At 35.7% G+C, this 27,641-nt stretch overlaps 1 protein-coding gene across 13 annotated transcripts in view; it reads right to left on the bottom strand.

The window, feature by feature from the left end:
- DDHD1 (DDHD domain containing 1) overlaps positions 1–27,641 on the bottom strand; it is a 91,677-nt gene that overhangs the window by 4,527 nt on the left and 59,509 nt on the right. For 7 of the 13 annotated variants that reach the window (XM_067735391.1, XM_067735409.1, XM_067735428.1 and 4 more), the window contains 7 exons: positions 22,248–22,354; positions 15,027–15,289; positions 13,114–13,189; positions 9,759–9,908; positions 7,125–7,377; positions 5,932–6,123; positions 3,237–3,320 (listed from right to left, as the gene is read on the bottom strand). In XM_067735391.1, coding sequence (XP_067591492.1) covers positions 3,237–3,320; positions 5,932–6,123; positions 7,125–7,377; positions 9,759–9,908; positions 13,114–13,189; positions 15,027–15,289; positions 22,248–22,354 — 1,125 coding nt within the window. The remainder of the gene's footprint in view (positions 1–3,236; positions 3,321–5,931; positions 6,124–7,124; positions 7,378–9,758; positions 9,909–13,113; positions 13,190–15,026; positions 15,290–22,247; positions 22,355–27,641) is intronic. The other 6 variants (XM_067735446.1, XM_067735466.1, XM_067735476.1 and 3 more) reach the window with 3 other exon arrangements.

Genomic DNA, 27,641 nt, shown 5'->3' with positions numbered 1-27,641 from the left:
CCACTGTAGAATGTCTTCCTAGTCCAAGTCTTAGGTTGAACTGTTGTTTTAAAGTCAAAGAAAGGGAGATTTTCAACTAGTGTTATTTGGCTCCACTTTGATTTTATGTCCCTGAAATTTATTCTTAATATGCTATTACTGTGCAACACTGCCTTTCATATACTATAAACTCAAATGATAAATTTATTGTTCCATTATATTATATGCCCTTGTACTTCTCATCACCCAGAGGATCTTCAATAAGTGTCACTAACTAGATTGCCCCTCCCTATCCCTTTCTATTTATCTGTAGGTTGTCCCCATCAAAATGGGAATTAGGTAGCCAGCTTGTACCTGATGAACCTATTTTAGTCTCTCATCTTCCTTAAAAGGTTTACCCCAGGCAGTCTGGCTGCCATTGCAGCTGACCTCACGTTTGTGTTGGTTTTACAGGTGGATGTATGTATGTAAGAGGGCCTATGTCTCATCTTCCCCCTTTCTGTAGATCACAGAATTCCCAAGGGAGTGGGGTTACTACATGGCAGCACTATTCCATCAATATATGTACTATGAGATGTGCTCTTGGCCAAAGTTGGCCCAAATCTACATGGAGTTGCCTTGGACCCACTTTCTCATTGTTACCATATCAAGAAGGGGTGGCAGCATACAGGTTAGTAGTTTTTTCCGAGTTTCTCTCACTGAGTTAGGTCAAAAAGAAAGGAGAACATAAAATCATCACTTTGTCCTTCTTTCTCTCTCTCGAGTGCCTAAGTGCTAAAATTCCTCTATCTGCAAAAAAAAAAAAAAAAAAAAAAGAAAAAGAAAAAGATAAAAGAATGAGATTCCTGAACAATTGAAGAGAGGTAAAAATGAAAAAAAGGTTGTTGGCTTTTAACAACCATCAACAATTAGCACTGTGCTTTCAGCAGAGAATTCTTTTGTGCACAAGGCCTGTCAACATGGATATGGTGTTGAAAAGTAAAATATATGAATAGAAAGTCACCATCTTAGTATTATAATGTGTACTAACTAGACAGCCTTCTTCTATTTAATGGGAGTGTCTTAACTTCCCTGGAGAGAAATTTTCAAAAACGTAATGAATCTTAAAAGTTATCTTATTTGTAAATAACAATTATGGTCATAATTGCACGATTTTTTGCTTTAGGTAGATACCAAGAAAACCACTTAAAATACTAGGTAAAGGAAACTGGCTTTCCAAATGACTGGTGAAAGAGTCATTTGCAGTAAGAAAGACTGTGCTCAGCGTTCTTGATAAATTATGTCTGCTTATTTTTGTGCTGCCTCAGAGCGACTATATATTTCATGTGGTTAGGTGTTTGACATCCAAGGAATATTTAAATTTTGTGACTTATCATAGCTTCAAATATATTTAAGAATATTCTCTAACCATCCTTTATTTGAAAAAAATAACAAAAACTCCATAATGAGTTTTATAACCAGTTGTCATTTCTAACCCCCAAATTTCCCGACACTAATATACCCTGAAAGACATTCATATACCTAACATTTGACAACAGATGGGCTATTTGGGTAAATACAGGCTCATGGGTTGAATATAAAGAAACTCCTGGAGATGCCCAGATTTATTGGATCCTCTACCATCTGGTTGGAGAAATGTTCCTGATCATATTCAGAACTACTCCCTTCCACTCATCCTTAGTTCTCCTCAAAACTAACTTCTGGTTCTCTACATACTCTGTGTTTCCCACTTCTGTGTTTCTGCTTATGCTGTTTATTCTCTCTGCACTGTCTCTTCATCTCTGCTTGTCCAAATCCTACTTCCACGAAGCTTTTTTTGATTTCTCCAGGTTAAATCATTTTCTCTTTCCTTAGAACTGTCAGAGGCCTTTACCTGTTTCTCTGTTATGTGGCTCATCACGTTCTATCATATATTATAATTATTCCTGTAGTTATCTACCTTCCCTACTAGAATATATGCCCTCTAAAAAATACTTAACTTCCCCACCAGCATTTAAAATCTTTATGGGCAGCACTGAAATCTGTTTCATCTTGGTATCTTTTCTAGTGACTACCTACTTGGCTCATAGTAAAATTGTTGAATGAATAAAAACAGGAAAAGAGAAAACAGAAGCCATATACATAATACCATCTGAATCAGATCAGGGTGGTGCAATTATGATTAGTGGTCTAATTGCTTGGGTAGCTGGGATGGTTTTAAGGTAGTGAATAAAAAGGACTACTTGAATGTAGGACAAATGTGTAAGTGGATTAATTTTCCTTTCTCCAACTAAATATGCAAAAAGCACACATCAATTATTTCTCTATGGAAGTGACCATTACATGAACAGGGACCAGAGAGAGCACTTATATAAGATCATTTCTTGAGGGGATTTCACTGAGTTAGATCAACACAAACTGCTATTATAGAGCCCAAAACCCAAATCAGCTTGTTATGCTGAAACACTGTTTTGGAATCTATATCAAGTAAGATTTTTTTTTTAAATAGAAAAAATGCATGAAAATTAGCAATTATAAATACAGAAATTATAAAATTAGATATGGTTAAAAAATCCAAGGAAACACCTGTAACTTATTTTTTTGTTAAAGGTAAAATTCGATATTTAAAAAAAAGGAAAGAGAAAGAAGCTATAAAAAAAGGAATGAGAAGTTAATGATGAAAATAATTTTAAACTGCTAAGATTAATCTTTACTGATACATTTTGAATCTGCTGAAAATTAAGAGACTAAAAATATCTCTTACATCCAATAATAATTTTTTCAAAGCAAACCTACACCTCTGAAGAACATTAAATATTTGTGTTGAAATCAGTATCAGTTATGGCATACCAACAGCCCTAGGGGAAGTGTTATTAATATCTGAAATAATTAGAAATGATAAAATCCTTTATACTATGAAATCCTTTTAAGTATATTAAATGAAAAGAATACTGAATCTCTTTGAAGGCTGTAGGGCAATAGAGGAGAAAGAGAATGGCCTCATGCTTTTCTCCCCTCTCTAAAAGGTTCCTTCTTTGTAGAAGCATATAGGAGTATCATATATTTTAGCACATTAAGGGTCTAATCAATACTCGGGGGTTTCTGGACCACTATATTTAAGATTAGAAAATACAGGAAGAGAATACATATAAAATAGTCTATTAATGGTAACATTCAAGCTGATCTCATAGAACTGATCCAATTTTTCAATGAGCGGGAGAAATCTAAGTAGATCATTTTCATAGTGCTCTGAATGCTATTCCTGACATATACCATACCGAGGGTATTATCTTTATTCTGCATTACATTTTCCGGAAAAAGAAGTTGTGGGAGATTAAAGAACGATTCTTGAAGTCTGAAATCTGTGAAAAAAAAACACAAGATGCTGTAAAGTGTTGGTTGATGGTTACAAATGGCCTTCAGTGATGCAGTGGCCAAAAGTTAGAACAATACTCCCAAATAAGCTGATTAAACCTAGCATACATAAAGAAGTACACACGTTGGTTTTTGTGAAGAGCTCTTTCATGGAAAATGTAAGCATAATTAACTCTGAACTATAATGTCATAATCTGTTAACACCCAAATATCTCCCAAATGTATAGTTCATTTAAGTTCTAACCTAGAGGCAAAACAATGCTAAAAGAAACAGATTCTTTTCATAATATGTTACAAACACAGGGGAGTACAAGAAATGAAACAGTAAAACCACTGGAAATAAGCCTATACTTTTCAGAAGAAATGAAGAGTAGCTATATAAGATGCTTCAAATTGATGTCAATAAGATGGTTTCAACTGACAACACTAAATCTTCAAAGAGGGAAACCTGACTGATCATGAATTCACAGTCTGTGTCCATCTTACCCTCAAAAAGCAAGAGAATCAAAGCCGGTAGCTTCAGAATGAAGGTTATCGAGAAGAACTGAGTCAATCAAATGTGAGCAGAAAGGAAGGAAGGAAGGAAGAAAGGAAGCCAGAATCACCTAATCACAGTGACCAAATTCCAGAAAGAAGATTTAAGGAAGAAAGGTTTTATGATTTGCAACATATAGCCAAAAGAGCAATTATGACTTAAGAAATTTGTCTAAATCAGGATTACATAGAAGAGTGTATTACTGAAGCAAGTCCAAGAATTAGTAAGGTGAATCTTGGGGATTTGATTTAAAAGGCATAAATTCTCCTGTAGTAGTGGTCCAATTTTAAAAGTTGGGCTTTTTAAATCTGTATCTAAAGATGAATACATGAAACTAAGAAATCATGATTAGCTCACAGTTAGTTGAGTCTATAGTTGGCAAGTAATTTACCGTTAGGACCAACAAAGAATTTATATGCTAGAATGACAGAAAACATATTCTGTTAAGATATTAATATATAATAATGCAATACATCTAAGCATCTCTACTCACTTGTACTGGAAGAAAAAATAGGTTTCTTCTTTATTATCACTTTGAAATTTCTACATTAAATAGTAGAAAAACTAAAAGATAGGTTTCTTCTCTCAGACCCTATAGACTTCTCTCTGTATGTCTTCATTACCCCGTCTCTTGGGCTCAAAATACCCTGCTCTTCTTGTTCCCTCCTCGTTCACCCTAATGGTTACTAGCATCATTGCTGTGCATTAACTTTACAAGGAATTGTGACTTTTTACCTGCCATTTTACAAAATTCTTTGAAGTTATTTTTCCTCAGAAGTTTAGTTTGCTTTTGACATCTGCATGTTATAACAGAATTTTGTATTTTCACAATCTCATTTCTGATAGTAAGCAGAAGTGAGAGTTTAAGTCAGCAATAGTACAGGAACTCTTATAAGAAAACTATGAATTTTGTACAAATATCAAAATCTGAAATGAATTTTCTAGGCAGTGTTCAAAAGGCTTGCAACTATAAAATTTTTAGTACTCAGAGTCTGACATAGATAGGATTAAGTTAAAAAAATGGAATTGGCCCAAATAGGAATGTCCAACTCAGAAATGGCTAGGATAATTCATCATGGAGTGGAGGTGGCTCTGGAGAAAGATCCAGCCCCTAGGACTGTCGCACGGCAATGAATGCTGGTTGTTTTAAAATTCAGAGTAGCAGACACAGTAAGAAAACAAGGCTCTAAGTATCTGAAATGAAGTGTTTAAAGATTTTTAGAGGAAGAAAATAAAATTTTCTTGCTATAGTTACAGAAAGGAAGTAGCTAGTTTCAGAGTCAACATTTCCTTATGTAAGTCAATGGAAAACTAGGACTTGACTTATTAGTCTTATTTTACTGGACATTTAAAAATAAGGTTCAAGTTTACATCCTTGGAAGTAAATATATACTAAGTGTATTAGTGTTTCACAACTATTCAGGAGTTTAGACCTTATAAATCCACTGGAAAAAATTAAATAAAGCTCCATTCTAATATAAGTCCAGTATAATTATCCTTTCATTCACTCATTTCTTGAGTATCTATTTTACAAAAGGTAGCTGGGATAGGATTGGAAGCGATACAGTGGTTCCAATACAATTAAAGCTCTGAAGGTTTTATAATTCGGTTGGATGAAGGGAACTGAGGGATTAGCACCAGGACAGCTTTGGCATAGCAGTTTTAAAAAGTATCAAGAGAAAATACAGCATAGATTTGAAGCAATTACATGAATTTTTAAGGCTGAGAAGACCATATTAAAAACAAAAAACCACTTTAGAAAAATCAGGGAGTGCTTACCACAAAGAGATTTGTTTTATGCTTGATGTGTAACACCTCTGTGCCATAAGGCCCTGATTATTAATGCTCTTTACTTAATTCACCAACGCAGAGAGTAAAAATGCATTTACCTAGGGATTATTCCTAAAAATGTAAGTAGAAGAAAAAGCATTGCTTCTTTAAAAGCTAAGGCAGGCATTAGATTAGATTAAGAGTTGACTGCTAGTGTTAATATCTTAACCCTCTGTGCTCCGCACGTTTTAAAAAGGAACGGTGTAAACCTGTAAAGAACAGTATGAACTAACATGCAGAGTCAAGAAAGCCAGAACTGCTATGTGCAAGGGTCTGCGTTGCCACAGTGGACGTGGGAGGTGAGGCAACCGGCTTCTTCTCGTCTTCCACAGAGTCCCTTGATGCCTCAGATGGCTGTGATGCAGATGAACGTCCGAACCTTGAGAACAACATTCCTCCAAGTCCCTTTCCAATGCTCGCAGCCCCTACATTTCACAAAACAGGGCAGTCATTCTGCTGAATTACACCACACACCAGGCTAAAGAGCACCACCCATATTTACAGCCAGTTGGCAGAGGGACTAAGCCCTAGTCACGTTTTTCCAGGGTGGGTACATAAGAAAATTACAATTTATATTGTAGGTTTCTAAATAAAAATGGTGTTGAATAGAATAAGAGTTGTACAAACTCCAGGAATATAGCTTACAAAGGCGTAAAGATTCTATTTTATTCGTGATCGTTGTTTTTTAAAGTATTTCGTAAGATTACAAATGTTAATAAAAAGAACCATGCCATTCACATGGGCATATATTCACTATTGATATGCTTACTCCTGAGGTTATAAAAAGCTATGAATAAACAATCTTTATGACGAAGTCAAATATCAATGAGTCCAGCAGATAAAGCCTTTTTATAGTGCCATCTTGTGGCATTTTATACTAAGGCAACTTGTAACCAAAAGCAATGGACAAACTAAAGTGGCACAGAATTGAACTCTGGCGCTACACCATTGTGGCTGGTACTGGAGATCATTCAAAGAGAAATTAAATACCCTTGTTGCCCTCAGGAAGGACACATATTTCGAGAGACTTTTAGGACAGGGATCAGAGAACTGGTCGGCAGGGGCACCCTTAGTACTCAAGCACTCCCTCATTTCATGGATGAGGAAGCAGAGCATTAAAAACTACGTGACTTCCCAAGATCTCACAGTAAGTGATGGGGCCAAGATTAAAATGAGGGACTTGATTCCCCGATCTTTTTTTGTGCATCCAGCTATCTCATATTCTTTAACTACAGGATCTGATCTAATTAAGAGAACTCTAGGGCTTTTGCCCTCAAATATGAACAGTGAGAAGGTGGTTAACACTAACCATAAGGATTAACTGTTGGATGTTTTGTAATACATAGGGTATTTCCAAGTACTTAAAATTTAATGTCTATATAAAAGTGCTTAAATTCATTGATAAGGAATACTGAAAAGAAATTACCTAATATGCTTGCTTTGCCTATATTTGTTATAGATTCCCCATAGTGTCGGCGGGACAAGACTGGTGAAGTCACAGGGCTTGGTATTGTTGAAATGCCTTCACTGTCTGAAATTGAGGTAGGTTCTTTTGCTGGGTGAAGAAAGCTTGGCTTCATATACTCATAAGGTAGAGGATTGGAAGTATTATACCAGTGGATCTGGACTGGTGAAATGTTGCTGTAGTGTTTCAGTATTAACGGTTCTAATCTATAAGCCTTGATTTAAAAAAAAAATTCAAAGAAACAAAACATTAAGGTACAATGCTTGGATTTTAGTAAACTGTTCATTCTCATTTTATTGCATGCTCAGTAGACCTTAGCAAATGTTTAAAAACCTGATATTCTTAACATGCGTTCTTATTTCTTCACTGTTAATAATATGTAGTTTGTCTAATTATAGATCCTTGATGAGATTATAAAAAAACAATTAGTCTAGGCTAATAGTGCCCACTCATTTGTTTTTCAGAGAAATATTCATTTTTATTGTGTTCTGATATCATCCAGCAATTAGATTTATATTAGTCTCACACACAAAACTGAAGCAGTAAGCAGTAACCTGGAACACAGCAAATAAGGTCAATGTTTAATATCTAAGCTCCCAGTAAGCCCTACTTTCAAGTAGATTCATATAGTAACAAACACGAGATGATGGTATAAGACCATTTGTCTAATGTGAAGTAGGAATGATACAGCAGAAAAGCCAATGGACTTGGCATCAGAACTCCCTGAGTTCATATTCTGGCCTCTGTCACTAATTAACTATATGACACTCACCAAGTCACAAGGTCTCAGAGCCTCAGTTTCCTGAGCTATAGAAAGGAGATAACACTTCCTACTACCTCACAAGGATGTTGGGAAGAATAGATAACTTTGGAAAAACTGCCTAGCACAATTCTGACATAAGCTATTTAAAATAAATTTTCACAGAAGAACTATAAAATGAATAATAAAAATAATTTGTAATAATAAGTTTGGAACCCTCCTTTATAATACAGCTGACCCTTGAACAACACAGGTTTGAACTGCGTGGGCCCACTTATTCGTGGATTTTTTTCCCCCATAATTACATGTTACAGCACTACATGATCTGCAGTTGGTTGAATCTGTGGATGCGGAACCGTGGATACAGAGGGCTTCCTGTAAAATTACACCCCAATTCTTAACTGAGCACAGGGTGTACCCCAACCCCTGAGTTGTTCAAGGGCCAACTGAATAACAAAGTTTAAGACTGTACAAAGTACAGGGTATATACTGAAAGTTTAGAGTTCACCTATGATCTCAAGTTCACCTTCAAGTTATAGAAGAGTGAGTTAAATGAATGCATATTAACAAAATACTCAAGGTCTAACTGAGTGTTTTGCACACATTTTACTTAATCCTAATAACCCTATGAGGTAAAATATTATCATCTGCAACATATAGATAAGAAATAGTCTCAGAAGTGAGTTGGCCAAGATCGTGCAGTCAGTATTTGAATCTAATACTAGATTCCATTTCAGTGAAATTTCTTAGATATAACCGTTTTGATTCTTTAACATATGAGAAATTTTCTAAAATTCTGGTGTTTGGTCAATGTTATATTTATTTGGTACTAGCTAAAGATCTTTTAAAAGACTTTATAGAATTATATAAAGCTATTTTTCAGAGAATAAATGCTATTTAAAATAGTTTGTCTTAAATCTAGTTATATCTAGCCTTGTCCCCAAGAGGATTTAAGGAAGAATTTTTCTCATCCAAAAATCATACTTGGTGTTAAACTGGTTACCTGGATGCAGACAGATCCTAGGAGTATTTACATTAAAAAATTTATTTACAGTACAAACATACAGAGAATGTAAAAATCCAAAATGTCATAATTCCACCAAGCTAAAATAAATTCTTCCACTTTTCTATGTTTAATACATAATATTTAAATATTTTCATTTCTAAGAGGATCTACCAATCACATTTCAATGTTGCAGCATACTTTAGAGAAAAAAGTATTTAAAGTGAGATTTTTAAAATTTATGGTTGCTACATTATTGGTATTACAACTGGTTAAGGTTTGAAAGTCCAGATGACTCCTGTCTTTTGGATTGTCTAAAGATAATATTTTTACATTATGCTTTCATCCTATATATACAACATAAACAGAACATCTTTAAGGTATTTTATTTCCTGATCCCTAAACTAATCAAAGAACCAATATTTTAAAAATATGAACTCATGCAAATGTAATAGATAAAGGCATATTTTGGAGATACCGCAGGTTTGGTTCCAGATCACTGCAATAAAGTAAATCACACAAAGTTTTTAGTTTCCCAGTACATATGGAAGTTAAGTTTACACTATATCTGTTAAATGTGCCACAGCATTACGTCTAAAATAACAACATACATACCTTAATTAAAAACTAATGCTGTTGGAAAAATGGCACCAATAGACTTACTCAACGCAGGGTAGCCACAAACCTTGTTTGTAAAAAAACACAGTATCTACAAGAGATGTCTGTAAATGAACGCTTTCTCATAAATTCAGCAGTACCTTGAAAGATTTCTTACAGAGTCTCTTAGGAAAAATTTAATACTGAGAGATAAATGTCCATATTTGCAACTCACCACTGGATCTGTTGGATGAAAAATGTTTAGTAATCGGTTACAAATCTCTCTGGGCAAAATATGGTCTTGACATCCAGTGTTTCCTGGGCGGATGCCACGCAATGCCAAAAAAACTGCCAGTGGGGATCCCATACAGAAGAAATTTTCAACCTACAATGATAAAGTCATCCTAAATTTTAAAAGTAGTGAAGTGTTTTTCAAAGAATTTGGGTACAACATAATATATGGTAAAATACAGATAATAAATTTATCTCCAAATATATATCTTTTTAAATGAGTTTTGTCTAGATGGTATCTGCATTACTTATTAACTATATAACAACCATTAATTATTCTAAACAGTCTATCCAGGAGCAACTTCCTTATCTTTAAATCTAATAGAAAATGAAGAATGAGAATAAGGAGAAGGAAGATTTATTAAGCTACTATTTTGTGTAAAGTAATAGTATATTAGGTATTCTAAAACATATAAAGACCAATAAGGCAGAGCTTCTGCACTCAGAGTTTACAATCCTGCGGGAGAGGCGGAATAAAATAGTGCATAATAGAGGGAAAGCGTGCTACAGGAGAGTAGACAAAGGAATAATTAATCCCAACTTTGAGGGCTTTACAAAGGAGGAAGCATTTGCACTGGCCATAAAAGATGAAAAGGATTTCCAAAGTTCCAAAGTTGGGGTTGGGATATACTGGGGCTGGAAGGATATTCCATACTGATAGAACCACATGAACTAAAGCAGAGGGAGGAAAGAAACTGGCTTAATTTAGAGAATAAAAGTAACCTGATATGGTTGAAAATTGAGTGTGGGGAAAACGTAGCTTGGAATGAGAATGTACAGAACATTGACTGTTTGACTAAAAGAGTTGGGCTTAATTTATTTTACAGGTAGTGAAAGACAATAGGATTTGACCCATGTTTTAGTAGGTTAGTAAATCTGGTAGCAGCTTGTGAATGAACTGGAAAATTAAGAGGCTAGTGACTTGGAGACAAGTTAGAAAACTATTGAAAGAGTTTAGGCAAAAGATAATCTGCACCCAAGAGGACAAGCTGTTCCATTCAGAAATGGAAATTTGAGAGATTAGGATGGAATGGAATCAACATGAATGAATGGAGATGGGGATAAGGAAGGTGCCAGAGGCAATTCACAAGATTTGGGTCTGCCTGACTGGGAAGATATTAATTAATCCATTAATTGTAACAGATACTCTAAGTAAATCATGTTTTTGTTCATAATTAGTTTAAGGTATCTGTAACACACCTAACAGGTAATTGAGAATTTAAGACAAGAAATAAAGAATTGGATATGCCAACTTTTCTTTCTTTGTTTATGATTGGTTTGCAGTTTGGTAGACAAACACACAAAGGAATTATTCTCTCTCAGATAAGAGTAACGATTGATTTAGTGTTATCTATATCCATCAAATAATTTTAAAGGTGAAGAAGAGCTTTAGACATTTAGTCTAACCGCCTCATCTAGAGATGAATAAACAGATGAATTCAGAGACGTTAACTGATTTTGATTTGGCTAATGTTACACAACTAGTTAGTGGCAAAGCCTCATGATCACAACCAAAGCTTCCCACTCTCTAGACCAATGTTTGTTGACATTTTTTTCCTCTTTTGAAAGTTCAATGGTAATGTGTGACAAATCTAACACTTTTATTTATGAAAGTAAATCCATCTGCCAGTTAACAGGCATAGAAAGACCTCTGTTTCTTTTAGAACTCAGGAGTACTAAATATTAATTTGCTAATTCATCATATATTCCTTTTTAAATTTCAGATTTCTATATTTTTTTCTCTGTAAGTAATTAAATTAAAAATTCATATTATTAGACTACATGACTATGTGTTAGAAGGATACACAATTATAGGGCATCAATTCTCGTAATGTGATAACTGAATTTTGAGATAATAATATACTTAGTGGATTGTACTCAACTCTCTAGTACAAAACCCAGTACATGAAATAGAAGAGTTTACTTTTACTATCAGATCAATGCTACATATTTAACATTGATTATACATAATAATGGTGGTAGAGATGGAACTCAAATTCCAGGTGGGGGGTGACTCCAAAGACCATGCTCTTATGGCTTTTATTTTATTTTTATTATTATATTTTAACATCTTTATTGGAGTATAATTGCTTTACAATGGTGTGTTAGTTTCTGCTTTATAACAAAGTGAATCAGCTATACATATACATATATACGCATATCTCCTCCCTCTTGCGTCTCCCTCCCACCTTATGGCTTTTAAATGTATCTTATAACTTTACCATATGGCTTTTAAATGTATAAGTTAAAAAAAAAAAAAACCTTTATAAGTCATAGAGATAGATTCAATAAGAATTTTTGCATCATTCCATCACTTAACCTGTATGTTAAGTTCCCATGATAAAAGATATCAAGAAGAAACAATATAGTACACTAGACGTGGGCATATATTCAACTGGAAATGAGTATTAGGAAACTTATGTCATGTTGCATTTAACACTGCAAACAAATTGTTATTCAGGTATAGGCTGTGTCTTCTCCAATGGTCAGGTCAATGTCAATGTCTCTCTGCAACTTTTTATTTTTCTAAACCATTGCTTTCGACAGCTCTATTCCAATGCTCACATAAGGTCTCTTTTTCTAGCTCTTCCTGCTTTCCTACAGTCTCCATGCCCTTTATCCTGTATAGTCTAGCCAAACTGGTTTGCTCACTTTGCTCCAAACTAACTGTGTGCACCTCATCTTGTGCTTTTATCATACAGTTCTTATTGATTAAAATGTCAGCTTTCCATCCCTGGAATCATCACTGATATAATTCCAGTTATTTTTCTTACCATATACCACTAGTTGGTCACAGAGATTTGTTAAATTCTAAATATTAGATATTTACCAGATCTGTTTTTCTTTTCTCACTATTTAAGATTATTTGGTGTTTCTTGGACGTACTATGAAGGTATATCCCTCCACGCCTTTGTTTATGCTGTTTCTTTCAAGAACAGAGTAGCATTTCTCCTTTCCTCTACTTGGCAATATCCAATTTACTGAGATTAAGTAAAAATGTCATTCATTTGTAAACATTTACAGGCAAAATTAAACCTCCTTCTTATGCATACATCATTCTTTATACTGCCAATAGACCCGGTAACACTGTGTTACATATTTTGAGGGCTAGGAAACCATCTTGTCCATTCTTAGTGAAACCCAGAAACCAGCAGTGTCCAACACACTGTAACTGTTAAATAAAAAAAATCATTTGAAAGAATAATTAGGATTTCATTTGAACCCTAACATCATGCTTCAAATGATGTTTGAAAAAAACCCTGAGATCAACAATGAAAATATCACCTGTCTTTCCTTACCTTAAATTTTAAGGCAGGTGTTTGTGTCATAGATGATGCCTTCAATCCGTGTAGCCGTTCTTCTATGTCTCTCAGCCTAGAAAGGAGTATGAGATTATGTACACATTCATATTTATAATTTCATAAGTATTAGATGTTTACCAGTTCACTAAGCATAAAGAATAAAATAATGACCCATCATCCAATCCCTCAAATTAATCCTTATTGACAGAATTTAATAAATGTACCTGCTGTAGTACAGAAAGTCTAAAAGTTTATGAAGGGACTTCCCTGGGAGTCCAGTGGTTAAGACTCCGCACTTCCAAAGCAGGGGGTGCGGGTTTGATCTCTGGTTGGGAAATTAAGATCCCATAAGCCGTGTGGAGCGGCCAGAAAAAAAAAAAAAAAAAAAAAAGGGCTAAAACAAAAAGTTTATGAAATAATTAGTAAAAGTACCCCTATTCGTCCAATACATGCTGTTAATAGCTTTTTTGGGGAAACCTTTAGTAAAATGTGAGGTACATACAAGCATATATACATCTTTAAAAAAAAACACAGCAAGTGTTCATACCACATACACTATTCTATATCTTTCCTTCTTCTACAGTTAATAATGAATCTTAGCAATCTTTTCACTTGTCTCCTGACCTACTTCAGTCTTTACAACAACTGTAATTGTCCATCATACAGATAAACCACAGTTTAACCTTCCTCTGCTGATGAACATTTGGGTTATATCAACTTTTTCCTATTACAATGTTCTGTATCTAAGTCTGTTAAATTTGTTTTACTGGATTTTATGTCTAAAGTATGGCTCTGAGGCTTGCCAACATGACATTTTCTTTCAAAACTATCAATTATTTCTGACACTAAAAAATTTATATATTTTTCCTATGGTACTTAATAAAATTCTAAATGAAATCCTTAGACAACTTCTATGAGACAAAAATAAATTCAACGCTTCCTGAGTGAAAATTTAAGTCAGCTAAATTGTTGTTTTTATATAATTCTAACTATCAAAATGAGTGACTTTTCACTGTTCTATTAGAATCAATCAGATGATCATTAAGAGAACAAAAGAGCACGTAACTAGAGATGAAGATAGGAATGTAGCAAAGAATTAAAAGATAGTATCAGGGGCTTCCCTGGTGGCGCAGTGGTTGAGAATCCGCCTGCCAGTGCTGGGGACATGGGTTCGAGCCCTGGTCCGGGAGGATCCCACATGCTGCGGAGCAACTGCAACTGGGCCCGTGAGCCACAGCTACTGAGCCTGCGCGTCTGGAGCCTGTGCTCCGCAACAAGAGAGGCCGCGATAGTGAGAGGCCCGCGCACCGCGATGAAGAGTGGCCCCCCCTTGCCGCAACTAGAGAAAGCCCTCGCACAGAAACGAAGACCCAACACAGCAAAAAATAAATTGATTAATTAATAAACTCCTACCCCCAACATCTTCTTTAAAAAAAAAAAAAAAGATAGTATCAGGAAGGCTGCAAATGATAATTATAAAATCTGTCAAAAATATGTATGTCAACAAAAAAAGGGCTTTAAAATTATTTTCAGAATAATAAGAAAGGTGAAGGCCCATCTCTAAGATCAGTAAAACTATGAAGGATTACAAGCTAGTAAACATTTTCAGTATGGATTCTACAAAGTGACTCAGCTTGGAATAAGTTTTAGATTTCACTCCTAATAAACTGTGAAGAAAAGACAGAAGGAAAAAGAGCAAGATGGAAGAATAATTCATTCCATACTATAGGAAAACACCTAATTAGTAAGAAAATTAAGTCTCTAGCTTGATTAGGCATGTTATTCAATAATCTTTGTACCCGAAACAATGTATTTTTTTCTTTACTATGAAAATCTTAAGTTTTCACCTAAGAAGTCCAGTGATTCCATGAAGACATTTTAAATTCTTTTAAGAGATTAGGGTATTTTACCGTTGTTTAGTTATATAGAGCTCATCAAGAAGATGACGTTCTTCATAGCTCATCCATTGTTCATCAGGCAACTCTTCTTCCTTCTGCAACAACTGTTCATAGAGTCGAACTGGATTCCAGCCAGTCATTATATCATAAGTGATTACACATCCCAAGGAATGTGACACTATTGAGACTTTACCCCCTTTTTCTTCAAAGTCTGGATTCCGAGAACAGAAAAGGGAATATAATCGATTCAGCTCTTGCTGAAGGCCTTTAACTAGCTGTTTGAAATAAGAAAACATCAAATTAGAGTAATCACTGACTACTATAAACTTTATTTCTAAACTCAAATACACTAAGGAAGAAAAACACATATTACTGGCCAAATGTATCTAGGTTATTAAAATTAACTCAGAACCCTACAGGAAATGAAGTAAAGGTATATGTAATATTTTAATCCATATCAGCACTAAAGAATAAAGGCAGATGTTACCCACACAGATCCTTTCATAGTCCTTAAACCAATTACTAAAGCCAGCAGTTCCAGAGATTTAAAAAAAAGTTCCATGCAGATTCATTCTAGTAGATTTCCAAAGAGTCCTGGATATTTCTTCTTCATTGCAATGGACTCATATGCAATTCTAAAGTCTTGTACCTTGTAGTTTTTAAGCCACAGTAAGTTTTAGGAAAAGAATATCTGAGTTTATGGTAACAGGGTTACTAACATATTGTATATGCAACATATATATACCATTACTTTATGCATTCTTTTAAAGATTTTTTTTTTGATGTAGACCATTTTTAAAGTCTTTACTGAATTTGTTACAATATTGCTTTTTTTTTTTTTTTTAATGTTTTGGTGTTTTGGCTGTGAGGCATGTGGGATCTTAGCTCCCCGACCAGGGATGGAACCCGCACCCCACGCATTGGAAGGTGAAGTCTTAACCACTGCACTGCCAGGAAGTCCCACTTTATGCATTTAGATAAGAGTAATGTAACGAAAGCCCATTGTGTGACAAAAGAAAAAGCTTATGTTGGTCTACTTGATATTCCAAAATTCCCACTAAGTTGGTAATATAGATAACAGCAAAAGTTGTTTTTAAAAAGCAGGACTTTTTTAAGGTTTAGAGGTTAATAATGTGGAGAGTATCATAGCCATTTTTCTTTGTAAAACTGCTTTCTTGAAATTTAGCTTTAACAAATATTACTGAAATATTCTATGAAGTGAGAAGAACAAGGTTCTTTTGTTACTCAAATTCATTCATATGGGGCCCTGACCTGACTTTTAAGGCAGTCCTCTCCTCTTCCTATCATTGCTTACTACTATTTAGTTATAAAATTCCTGCCTGATATTCAATTTCTCACTTCAGTCCTTCTTAATATGTCAGCTGTTATTCAGACAAACAAACATTATATACTGCTTCCATTTTCAATCTTTAGCCTCCACTAGGTTTCACTGAACATTCTTTAGCAGATACAAACTGGAAATTATTTGAGCATTCATGCTTGGTTGGGTTAGCAGTGACATGAATGAAGGTGCAATGTTCTTTCTGATTGCTGACATCACAGAGCTCTATACTGCAATACTGAGGTCTGGTTAAAGCTATTGAAACCATGTATTGGGTCTGGAGGGCTTGTTAAATACAGATTGCTGGGCTCCATCCCAGAGTTTCAGACTCAGCAGTTCTGGGGACCACACTAGTGGCAAATGCATATAAAAATCTCCCAAGACATGGGTTGTAGGTAATTCTAGTCAACAGAATTTAAGAAATAGGCAGTGATATCAAATTACATGCTCTTTTCAAAGGGAGCTATAATGTAATGCTTTGGACTTGGCTTTGATAAGAATGTGAACCAACCCTTAAAATTTTGTTATTTTCCTAATTTATAATCTACATGAAGGGAGGTGTAGAAAAAGCTAATGTTTCAATAAAATAAATTCCTTTAAAAGCAACATTTGTTAATAGTTTTTACTTTTGAAGGCCTTGATTTTAAGACTCCTACCATGTAAGAATAGAAACACTAGATCCCTTTGTGACCAACTACATTCATTTGGGATATCTGAACCAAGATTAATGATATACCCTGTGATCTTGATTTTATTAATTCTACAGTATTATCTAATCAGTTCAGCTAACCTCTTACATACGCAGGCATTGGATGGCTCTTCAAAAGTTTAAAAGTTTCTAATTCTCATAACCACTGCCCCCAAATTAAAATTTATGAAGAAAGTCAACCGAAGAGGAAAAAACCCCAGCAGCTTCAAGAGAGAATCCAAACACCCAAGATAGGGCTGAAGAATATAATTAGTCATTTGTCCTTCTCCCTGTTACAGGAAATTTTTTTTTGTTGTTGTTACAGGAAATTTTAATGAGAAAAAGTAATTTAGAGAGTTTTAGTCATATACATCAATTAAACAATTTTCAAATAACAATGGCAAGATAGGGCCATGACAATTCTCTTTATAGTTCTTCATTTTTAAAAGCCATTGAAAAGAGAGTTCAGATGTACAAAAGATATACAGTTCTCTCTGGATTTTTCATGTTACTTTATTTAGGGTTGAAGAAAGAGCCAAAGGCTCTCTGATGATGTCTTGATAGAATGGAGTTAGTTTCTTTTTTAAAAACTGGTCCTCAGAAAGTATGGCCTGAGAAGTACTGATCGATACACAAAACTTTTTCCCTAAGCACACCTTTTTAGTGCACAATCACTAATTAGGGTCCTCCCATGTGCATCTCAGAAACTTGAGTGAAAAGGGGCCTTAGAGATGATCTAACTTAAACTGCTGTGAAGATAAAAGTCCCTTCAGTAACACGCCTCTTAAGGGATAAGGAGCTCAGCATCTACCCCAGTGAGTGTCTTCATCCAGAAGTGGTCACTCCTATTTAAAAAAAAATTTCCCCCCTGTTTTACTGAGATATAATTGAGATAGACTGTTTAATTTTAAGGTGTACAATGTAATGATGTGATATAGGTATATATTGTGAAATGATTATCACAGTAAGTTTAGTTAAAACCCATCACCTTACATTATTTACAAATTTTTTCATTGTAACACTTCTGTATTTTTAAGGCAGTTTTGCTTATAACACAGTTCTTCATTAGTAACCAAACATGTTCCTTTCCGTATTTTCAATTCACGGATCCTTATTTTACTTTCTAGAATTAACAGAGTAAGTCTATCCCTTTTTTTTTTTTTAAATTGTAGCCCTTGAAACATATAAAGACAGATATATACTTAATTACAACTTGAAAATCTAAGCACAAGGAATTTATATATCATAATATCTTTGATCCTCATGACAATCTTTATCAACTAGGTATTTTATATCCATTATATAAGTGAGGAAGCTGAGAAAGTGAGAAATTTGATCTAAGCTAGTTAAGTGGCAGGTTTTGAATCTGCATCTATTTGACTCCAAAGGTTGAGAGGAAGAGAAAAAAGACTCTTATTTATGCCTATCAAATAAACCTAACAAGGTTAATTCACCAGGCATGACAATCCTACAGAAGCCCTGCTGGCTGTTACTTATCACTACTTCCCTTAGGAAACATATATTGTTGAAAAATAATTTAGTCTAAATATTGCCTAACACCAACCTTGTGTTAAATGGACTTTGATTCGCAAAATCAGCTTTTCTTTTTAAAGAATAAGAACAATTTTTGCCCACTTCTCACTAAGTTTTTCTTTTATTTTCTTTTGTTCTTCACAATGCCTTAAGCAATGTTCCCAAACTTCTCTGATGTTATCACCTGGGGAACTGTTAAAAACACAAATTCACAGGTTCTATCTCAGACCCACTGAATCAGGATCTCCAGAGGAGGGACCTGGGAAAGTATTTTTTAGTTTCTTTTTCTTAACTTTTTATTTGGGACTAATTTCAAATTTATAAAATGTTGCAAAATAAAAATAGTACAAAGATCCTCACATAGGCTTTATCCAAAATTCACCTAATGTTAGCATTTCCTCCTATTTGCCTTATCATTTGTTCTGTTTCTGTAACACACACACAACTTTTTTGTGAACCATTTAAGGATATACTACATATGTCATGGTCCTTTACCCCCAAATACTCCAGTGTATATTTCCTAAGACTAGGAATATTCTCTTCCACAATCATAGTGCTATTATCAACTTCATAATTCACTTTGATATATTTCATCTAATCTAGTCTACCATTCACATTTTAATTTTGCCACCTGATCTAATATTATCCTTTGTAGCATTTCCCCCAATCCAGTACAGGATACAGTCTAGGATGAGATATTACAATTAGCTATCACATCTCTTTAATCTTCTCTATCTGGAACATTTTCCACAGCCATTCTTTCTCTTTTATTATACCAACATTTTAAAAGAATACAGTCTCATTCCTACTTTTTAATTACAACTTCCACATTTTATGTTTGTCTGATGCTTCCTCATAATTGGAATACTGCATAAATAATGCTGTGTCCTTCTCTGGGTGTCCCGCAGGAACACCCCATAAAGTTGTTGCTTGATTTCTCCACTGTATACCTTTATTTTCTAAACTAAAAGCAGTCTGAGAGGATACACTTTAAGACCATGCAAATATTCTGTTCCTCATCAAAAAATCTGCCCTCATTTTAGCATCCACTGATGATTCCTGCCCAATCCTCTCCCCTACCTGATCCTACCATGACGGCTGCAAAATGAGACTTTCCAACTCCAACATTCCTTCCACATTTATTAGTAGGCCCTTGGCATCCTACTGAAGCAAAGGACCTCCCTTCTTCCCAATTTGTTTATTTATTTATCATTGACAAGGACTTACACATTTTTCAATGATTTAGAACTCCTTAGTACATTAACCTTATTACAATTCTACAAAAGTACTATTAGTAATTCCTTACAATAAGTAATAATTACTTAATTATTTTGGTGCTCAAATTGTTCCAGATTTGGTCAGTGGGATATGCTTCTTTAATTTGACTATTATGTCCTTGTGTCTTGCTTCATCATTCTTTGGAGCATTTTTCTATCTTGTGTCAAAACAAATTCTTCCAGCTTTGACTTGGACCTATCCTGCCCCAGCCCTGGAATCAGCCATTTTTCCAAGGAACTCTACTTTTTCTTAGTGGAGAATAACAATGCTAGAGGCAAAGATCTGGGTGCTAGGTATGCTCATTGGACTGGGGTGTCTGCTTCTTGGCCCTTTCAGTGGACAGAGGTAGGAAATACATGCATATATATATACTTCTGTGCTTAAGCATATACGCTTAAATATATAGATGTTATCTACATACACTGGCTTATTTTCAAAATCATAAATTCACATTAATACCCTCAATTCCAATGCCCCTCATGGGGTTCTTTTTTTGCCCGCATTTTTAATGAGCACCACAAGTGACTGTTCTAATTAGGGATGTTTGGGATACATTGCTGAAGATTGCTGGTGAATCTCAGACACAATTCTCAGGGCTTTTCCATGAAATTCAACTGGATCAAAAAACCAACTAATTTAAAACATTGGGTGTTCTTCCATTTCATTTATCTTAATGATCAGTTCCCTTTTCCTACTGAATATCTGGTTTATTCAATTCCATTCTGAGGAAAATTATCTTTGACTATAAGAGCAAACTAAAAAGTGATCACTTTCTCAGTCATCATTCACCAATGGCCAGAGGTCTGAGTCTGGCGCTTTTCTCTTTTTAGTTTTTCTGGATATTAACGCCAACTTAAAGTTTTTAAAAAGCACTTATTACTTTTAGGGGACATGACTCAGCACATTTTAGCCTTGAAGATTCAGGATACCGTTTTAGGAGTACTACCAACCACGTGTGCGTGTGCATGTGCGTGTGTGTGTGTGTGTGTGTGTGTGTGTGTATGTGTGTATAGTAATATGCTCTCAGCCCTTCTCTTTCCTTTTCCCCCCGCCTCACTGGTTTACTTGCAATACTATAGTTCAGTGTTCTAACCTTCAGAGCATATCTAATGATGCCCATTGTTCACTATAAAGGAGTATGAACGTGGAAATTATTAAGTGTTCTACTTCACCGACTAGGCCTTCCTTTTTGGTTAGAATTAAGCCCAGAATAGCAATTCTCCTTGTAGCTTCTTTTACTGTTTGTTCTCAATCAGATCAAGGCAGATCTTGCCCAATACTGGTATATGGCAATGAGGGGATATAGAAAGAGGAATGAAGAAAAATCCTAAGGGGATGGTAGTTGGAAGAGAAGGAATTTTCTGTGGCAACTAACCAAACATATTTCTGTCGATATGTAAAAGATATCCTGGATTAAGTTAGGGAATGACTCTGAATGAACAAAATCAGCAACGGATTGGCTTGGAGTAGCACAGAGCAGCAGAGCCGCTCTATTGGTAATTACTCCTTGTACTAGTTTCTTTACCTTCAAATGAAGATACTAATCATATCTACTTCATAGGGTAAGGATTAAACAAGTTAATACATGTTAGGTAATTAATGTGGTTATTCCCATGAAACAACATTCTTTTTCTGTTACCAATAAAGTGACAAATTGCATTGGTAGAGATTCCCTCATCCCTCTGAATAAACTATCTCCCTTCACCTACCCTCCCCATCTGCCCCCCTTTAGGGTTATCTTTGTGATGCATGAGCAAAATTACCATTTGAAAACTACAAAACTCCACTATAGAAATGACACAATAAAAGCAAGTCTTTTATATACAAAAACACTTGAAGGACATTTCTAAATGTTTAAAACTCTTTTGTGGGACTTCCCTGGTGGTCCAGTGGTCAAGAATCTGCCTTCCAATGCAGGGGACATGGGTTCGACCCCTGGTCTGGGCAACTAAGCCTGCATGCTCTAGAGCCTGCGTGCCACAACTAGAGAGCCCACACGCCACAACGAAGAGCCCATGTGACACAATGAAAGATCCTGCATGCCGCAACTAAGACCTGACACAGCCAAATGAATAAATAAATATTTTTTAAAAAGCTCTTTTGTGAGGATAATACTCATAGATATTACTAATCAGACTTATGAAAACTGTTACTTTTCAAAGAGCTATTTTCTAACCAACCTCTCACTTCCAAGGTTACCCATTTTATTAAGTGTCCCAATGTGTAGTTTAAGACTTCAAATGCACTATGAAATACAGGCTATTTATAGATTAATGGATTCCTATAATTTCTCACTTGCTTGTAAAAAAAAGAACATAAAATGTTAAAATTCAGGACACATGTTATCACTCAAAAAAATACCCAATAGCAATAAGATAATCATGATACTTACTTCATCTCTATAAAGTGGGCTAGTATAATACATTATGTCCATTGCACTGCTATTTAACATATCCCTTAAACCTCGCACTTTGTCTGGAGTTATGGAATCAACAGTGTCTACAAGTTAAAAAAAAAATTAAACTTAGAGAAGATTCATTTTAGGGAAAGAATAAACTGTGAAAAAAGTTACATTCCTTGAAATAACTGCTTTAAATTAACATTTATATATTCAAGACTAGCTTTGAATCTAATGAACCTTACCTGCTTGAAATTTTACTATATGTAAATTTAAAAATAATGATGAAGGGTATTTACCTACCGCAAACATCACTGCACTCATTAGTGCTGAAAGGTTAAAAAACATTTCCTCTAAATCAGGAACAAGCTAAGGATATCTACTTTTTTTATATAATTAAAAAAATTTTTATTGAGGTTCAGTTGATATACAATATTATATAAGTTCCAGGTGTACAAACAGTAATTCACAATTTTTAAAGGTTATATTCCATTTTCAGTTATAAAATATTGGCTATAGTCCTAGTGTTGAACAATATATCCTTGTAGCTTATTTATTTTATATGCAGTAGTTTGTACTTCTCAATCCCCCCCTTCCCCTATCTTCTCCCTCCCCCCCGGTAACCACTAGTTTGTTCTCTGTGAGTCTGTTTCTTTTCTGTTATATTCGCTAGTTTGCTTTGTTTTTTAGATTCCACATATAAGTGATAACATACAGAGTTTGTCTTTGTATGACTTATTTCACTTAGCATAATACCCTCCAAGTCCATCCATGTCATTGCAAATGGCAAAATTTCATTATTCTTTTATGGCTGAGTAGTATTCCATTGTGTATGTATATATATGACATCTTCTTTATCCATTCATCTGTTGATGGACACTTAGGTTACTTCCACATCTTCACTATTATAAATACGTAATGCTGCTATCAACATTGGGGTGTGTGTAACTTTTCAAATTACTGTTTTCGTTTTTTTCGGATATATACTCAGGAATGGAATTGCTGGGTCATATGGTAACTCTATTTTTAGTTTTTTGAGGAACCTCTGTACTGTTTTCTAGGGCTGCACCAATTTACATTCCCACCATCAGCGTATGAAGGTTCCCTTTTCTCCACATCCTCTCCAACATTTGTTATTTGTGTCCTTTTTGATGATAACCATTCTGACAGGAGTGAGGTAATAGCTCACTGTAGTTTTAATCTGCATTTCTTTAGTGATTAATAATGTTGAGCATCTTATTTGCCTGTTGGCCATTTGTGCATCTTCTTTGGAAAAACGTCTATTCAGGTCTTCTGCCCATTTTAATTGGGTTGTTTATTTTTCTTGATGTCGAGCTATATGAGGTATTGGATATTAACCCCTTATTGGTCATATCATTTGCAAATATTTTCTTCCATTCCAGAGTGTTCCACCTATGTTTTCTTCTAGTTTTGTGGGTTTACACTTAGGTCTTTAATCCATTTTGAGTTTATTTTTGTATCTTGTGTTAGAGAAAATTCTAATTTCACTCTTTTACATGTAACTCTCCGGTTTTCCCGGCACCACTCATTGAAGAAACTGTCTTTTCCCCATTGTACATTCTTGTCTCCTTTGTTGTAGATTGACGATAGTGCATGGGTTTATTTCTGTTCCATTGATCTATGTGTTGGTTTTTGTGCCAGTACCCTACTGTTTTGATGACTGTAGCTTCATAGTATAGTCTGAAGTCAGGGAGTGTGATTCCTCTAGCTCTGTTCTTCTTTCTCAAGATTGTTTTGGCTATGCAGGGTCTTCTGTGTTTCCATACACATTTTAAAATTATTTGTTCTAGTTCTGTGAAAAATGCCCTTGGTATTTTGATAGGGATTGCACCGAATCTGTAGATTGCCTTGGGTAGTATGGTCATTTTAACAATATTAATTCTTCCAATCCATGAACATAGTATATCTTTCCATCTGTTGGTGTCGTCTTCAATTTCTTTCATTGGTGTCTTATAGTTTTCTGAGAACAGGTCTTTTACCTCCTTAGGTAGGTTTATTCCTAGGTATTTTACTCTTTTTGATGTAATGGTAAATGGGATTGTTTCCTTAATTTATCTTTTTTGACAGTTTGTTGTTAGTGTATAGAAGTGCAACAGTTTTCTGAATATTATTTTGTACCTTGCAACTTTACTGAATTCATTGATGAGCTCTAGCAGTTTTATGGTGGTGTCCTTAGGATTGTCTAGGTATAGTATCACAACATCTGCAAACACTGACAGTTTTACTTCTTCCTTTCCAATGTGGATTCCTTTTATTTCTCTTTCTTATCTGATTGCTGTGGCTAGGACTTCCAATACTCTGCTGAATAAAAGTGGTGAAAGTGAGCATTCCTGTCTTGTTCCTGATCTTAGAGGAAATGCTTTAAGTTTTTCACCACTGAGCATGATGTTAGCTGTGGGCTTGTCATATATGGCCATATATGTTGAAGTATGTTCCTTCTATGCCTATTTCCTGGTGAGTTTTTATCATAGAATGTTTACTATTTGAACAAATGTTCTACCCGAAGTCTTAGCCAGTGCAATACGATAAGAAAAAGAAATAATAGTTTTAAGAAATGGAAAAGATCTGTTTTCATTTGCAGGTCATGTGATTGTCTACACAGAATATACAAAAGAATCTACAGAAAAATTACTAGAACTCTCAAGTTTTGTTTTGTTTTGTTTTGTTTTTTGGTACACAGGCCTTTCACTGTTGTGGCCTCTCCCGTTGCAGAGCACAGGCTCCGGACGTGCAGGCTCAGCGGCCATGGCTCACGGGCGCAGCCGCTCTGTGGCATGTGGGATCTTCCCGGACCGGGGCACAAACCCGTATCCCCTGCCTCGGCAGGCGGACTCTCAACCACTGCGCCACCAGGGAAGCCCTAGAACTCTCAGTTTTAATGCATGTATAGTTTTGCATAACTACCACCATGATCAGGACACAAAACTGTTCCATCACCCTAAAAAAACTCCCACATGCTGCCCTTTAGAACTCAACTCCCCACCTCCAAACCCTGGCAGCCACTGATCTGTTCTCTATCCCTTTAGTTTTGTCTTTTGCAGTATGTCATATAAATGGAAGCATAAATTATATAACCTTTGGGTTTCACTTCTGTGATGTTGTGATATAAGAAATACATATTTCGTCCTTGTCCCTGGTTCTGACACAGGGTTCCAAAAACCCTTTTAAGTTCCTGAGTGATAGGGTGAAAGGAATGTCTTTACAATTCATAATGAGCCTCTGCCAATCCTAACTAAGTATATGCTAATGAGCTGACTCTTAGAGAATGGGGGCTGGTTGCCAGAGGAACCAATTTTGAACTTCCTGTCCCATTCACCAACCTCTGGGAAGGGGAGAGGGGCTGGAGGTTAAGTTCAATTGCCAATAGCCAATGATTTAATCAATTATGCCTACATGATGGAACCTCCATAAAAACCCTAAACAACAGGGGTTGAAGGGCTTCTAGGTTGTTGAACAAATGGAAGTACTAGAAGCATTGTGCACTTGAAGAGGACATGAAATCTCTGCACCCCTTCCCCATACATTGCCCTATGTAGCTCTTCATCTGGTTGTTCGTCTGTATCCTCTGTAATAGTCTTTAAATGAATAAATGTAATTTAAACCAGTAAATGTAAGTACAGTTGATCCTTGAACAACATGGGTTTGAATTCTGTGGATCCTCTTATATGCAGATTTTTTTCAATAAATACATACTACAGTACTAGACCATCTGTGGTTGGCTGCATCTGCAGATGGGGAACTGTGAATACAGGGTTGGAATATAAGTTTATACTTGGATTTTTGACTGGGGCTGAGGGGGATGTCGGTGCCCTTAATGTCTGTTCAAAGGTCAACTGTAAATGTTTCCCTGAATTTTGTGAGTTGTTCTAGTAAATTACTGAAGCTCAGGAGGGGGTCGTGGGACCCCCCCCCACCCTCAATTTATAGTCAGTCACAACTACAGGGGACAATCTGGAACTTGTGATTGGCATCTGAAGTGGGCAAAAGCCTCGTGAGACTGAGACCTTAATCTGTCTATACTATCTCTGAGCAGTTAGTGTCAGAAATGAATTAAATTGTAGGACACCCCACTGATGTCCACCAAGAACTAAAGAATTGGCTGGTGTGGGAAAATCCCCAACATATTTGGTGTCAGAAGTGTTGAGAAGAGAGAGAAACAGTGGTGTTCTTCCTTTAGCTTCTTTCACTCAGCATAATGCCTTCAAGATTCCATTGCAGTAGTTTAAACCTAACAGAAAATTACAGACGTAGGGGTTTTATTAAATGTTAATTCATCCAAGTTATCTATTGATACATTCCTGAGCAGCCTAAAATATTTATCTGGGTGAATGGAAAAAGCTCAAAAGATAATGTTACTACACCAGAACTTTACATATGAGCTGTTGCTGCTGAGAAGTCTTCTTTGGTCACAATCTTTTTTTGCTGTTGTTGTTAAACGCATTACAACTTTGATGTCACTTTGGTTTATAAGCTATAACTGACATTCCTAACTGACTATGAGGCAGAATCACAGACTAGGAAGAAACTTTGGAAATCATCCAGGGAGGCAGTTCAGATGAACAAGGGCTCTGGTATCGTGCAGACCTAGATTTTTGCCTGCCATTCTTCATTAAATTCACATTTTACTGAGTTTCAGTTTCCCTATTTTTTTTGTGTGTGTGTGGTATGCGGGCCTCTCACTGTCGTGGCCTCTCCTGTTGCGGAGCACAGGCTCCGGACACGCAGGCTCAGAAGCCATGGCTCACGGGCCCAGCCGCTCCGCGGCATGTGGGATCTTCCCGGACCGGGGCACGAACCCGTGTCCCCTGCATCGGCAGGCAGACTCTCAACCACTGAGCCACCAGGGAAGCCCTCCCTATTTTTAAAAGAGAAAATAAAAGTAGGTATTTCATAGATTTGTGAGAAAATTAAATGAGATACTCCAAGTAAAATGAACCACAGAGTGCCAGGCACACAGTAAAAGCTCAAAAAACAGCAGTTGCTACAATGTTCAGTACAACTCTCTCATCTTTCAGATTATGTAAATAATCAACCTAAACATTCTATTTTAATGGTCTTAATATTCAAAGGACAAAACTTTGTGTAAAGAAAGATGCATATATTATATAATTTCTCTATGTTAGATTATAATTCACCAGCCCAAGGAATACAGGAACAACAATAAGACAAAAGGCCTGAAGGCTTCCCTGGTGGCGCAGTGGTTGAGAGTCCGCCTGCCAATGCAGGGGACACGGGTTCGTGCCCCGGTCCCGGAGGATCCCACATGCCATAGAGCGGCTGGGCCTGTGAGCCATGGCCGCTGAGCCTGCGCGTCTGGAGCCTGTGCTCCGCAACGGGAGAGGCCACAGCAGTGAGAGGCCCGCATAC

This window comes from Pseudorca crassidens, chromosome 1 (assembly GCF_039906515.1).
Source record: "Pseudorca crassidens isolate mPseCra1 chromosome 1, mPseCra1.hap1, whole genome shotgun sequence".
Classification (NCBI taxonomy): Eukaryota; Metazoa; Chordata; class Mammalia; order Artiodactyla; family Delphinidae; genus Pseudorca; species Pseudorca crassidens.
Note: the sequence above shows the minus strand (reverse complement) of the source record. Positions and strands in the feature narration are given on the sequence as shown.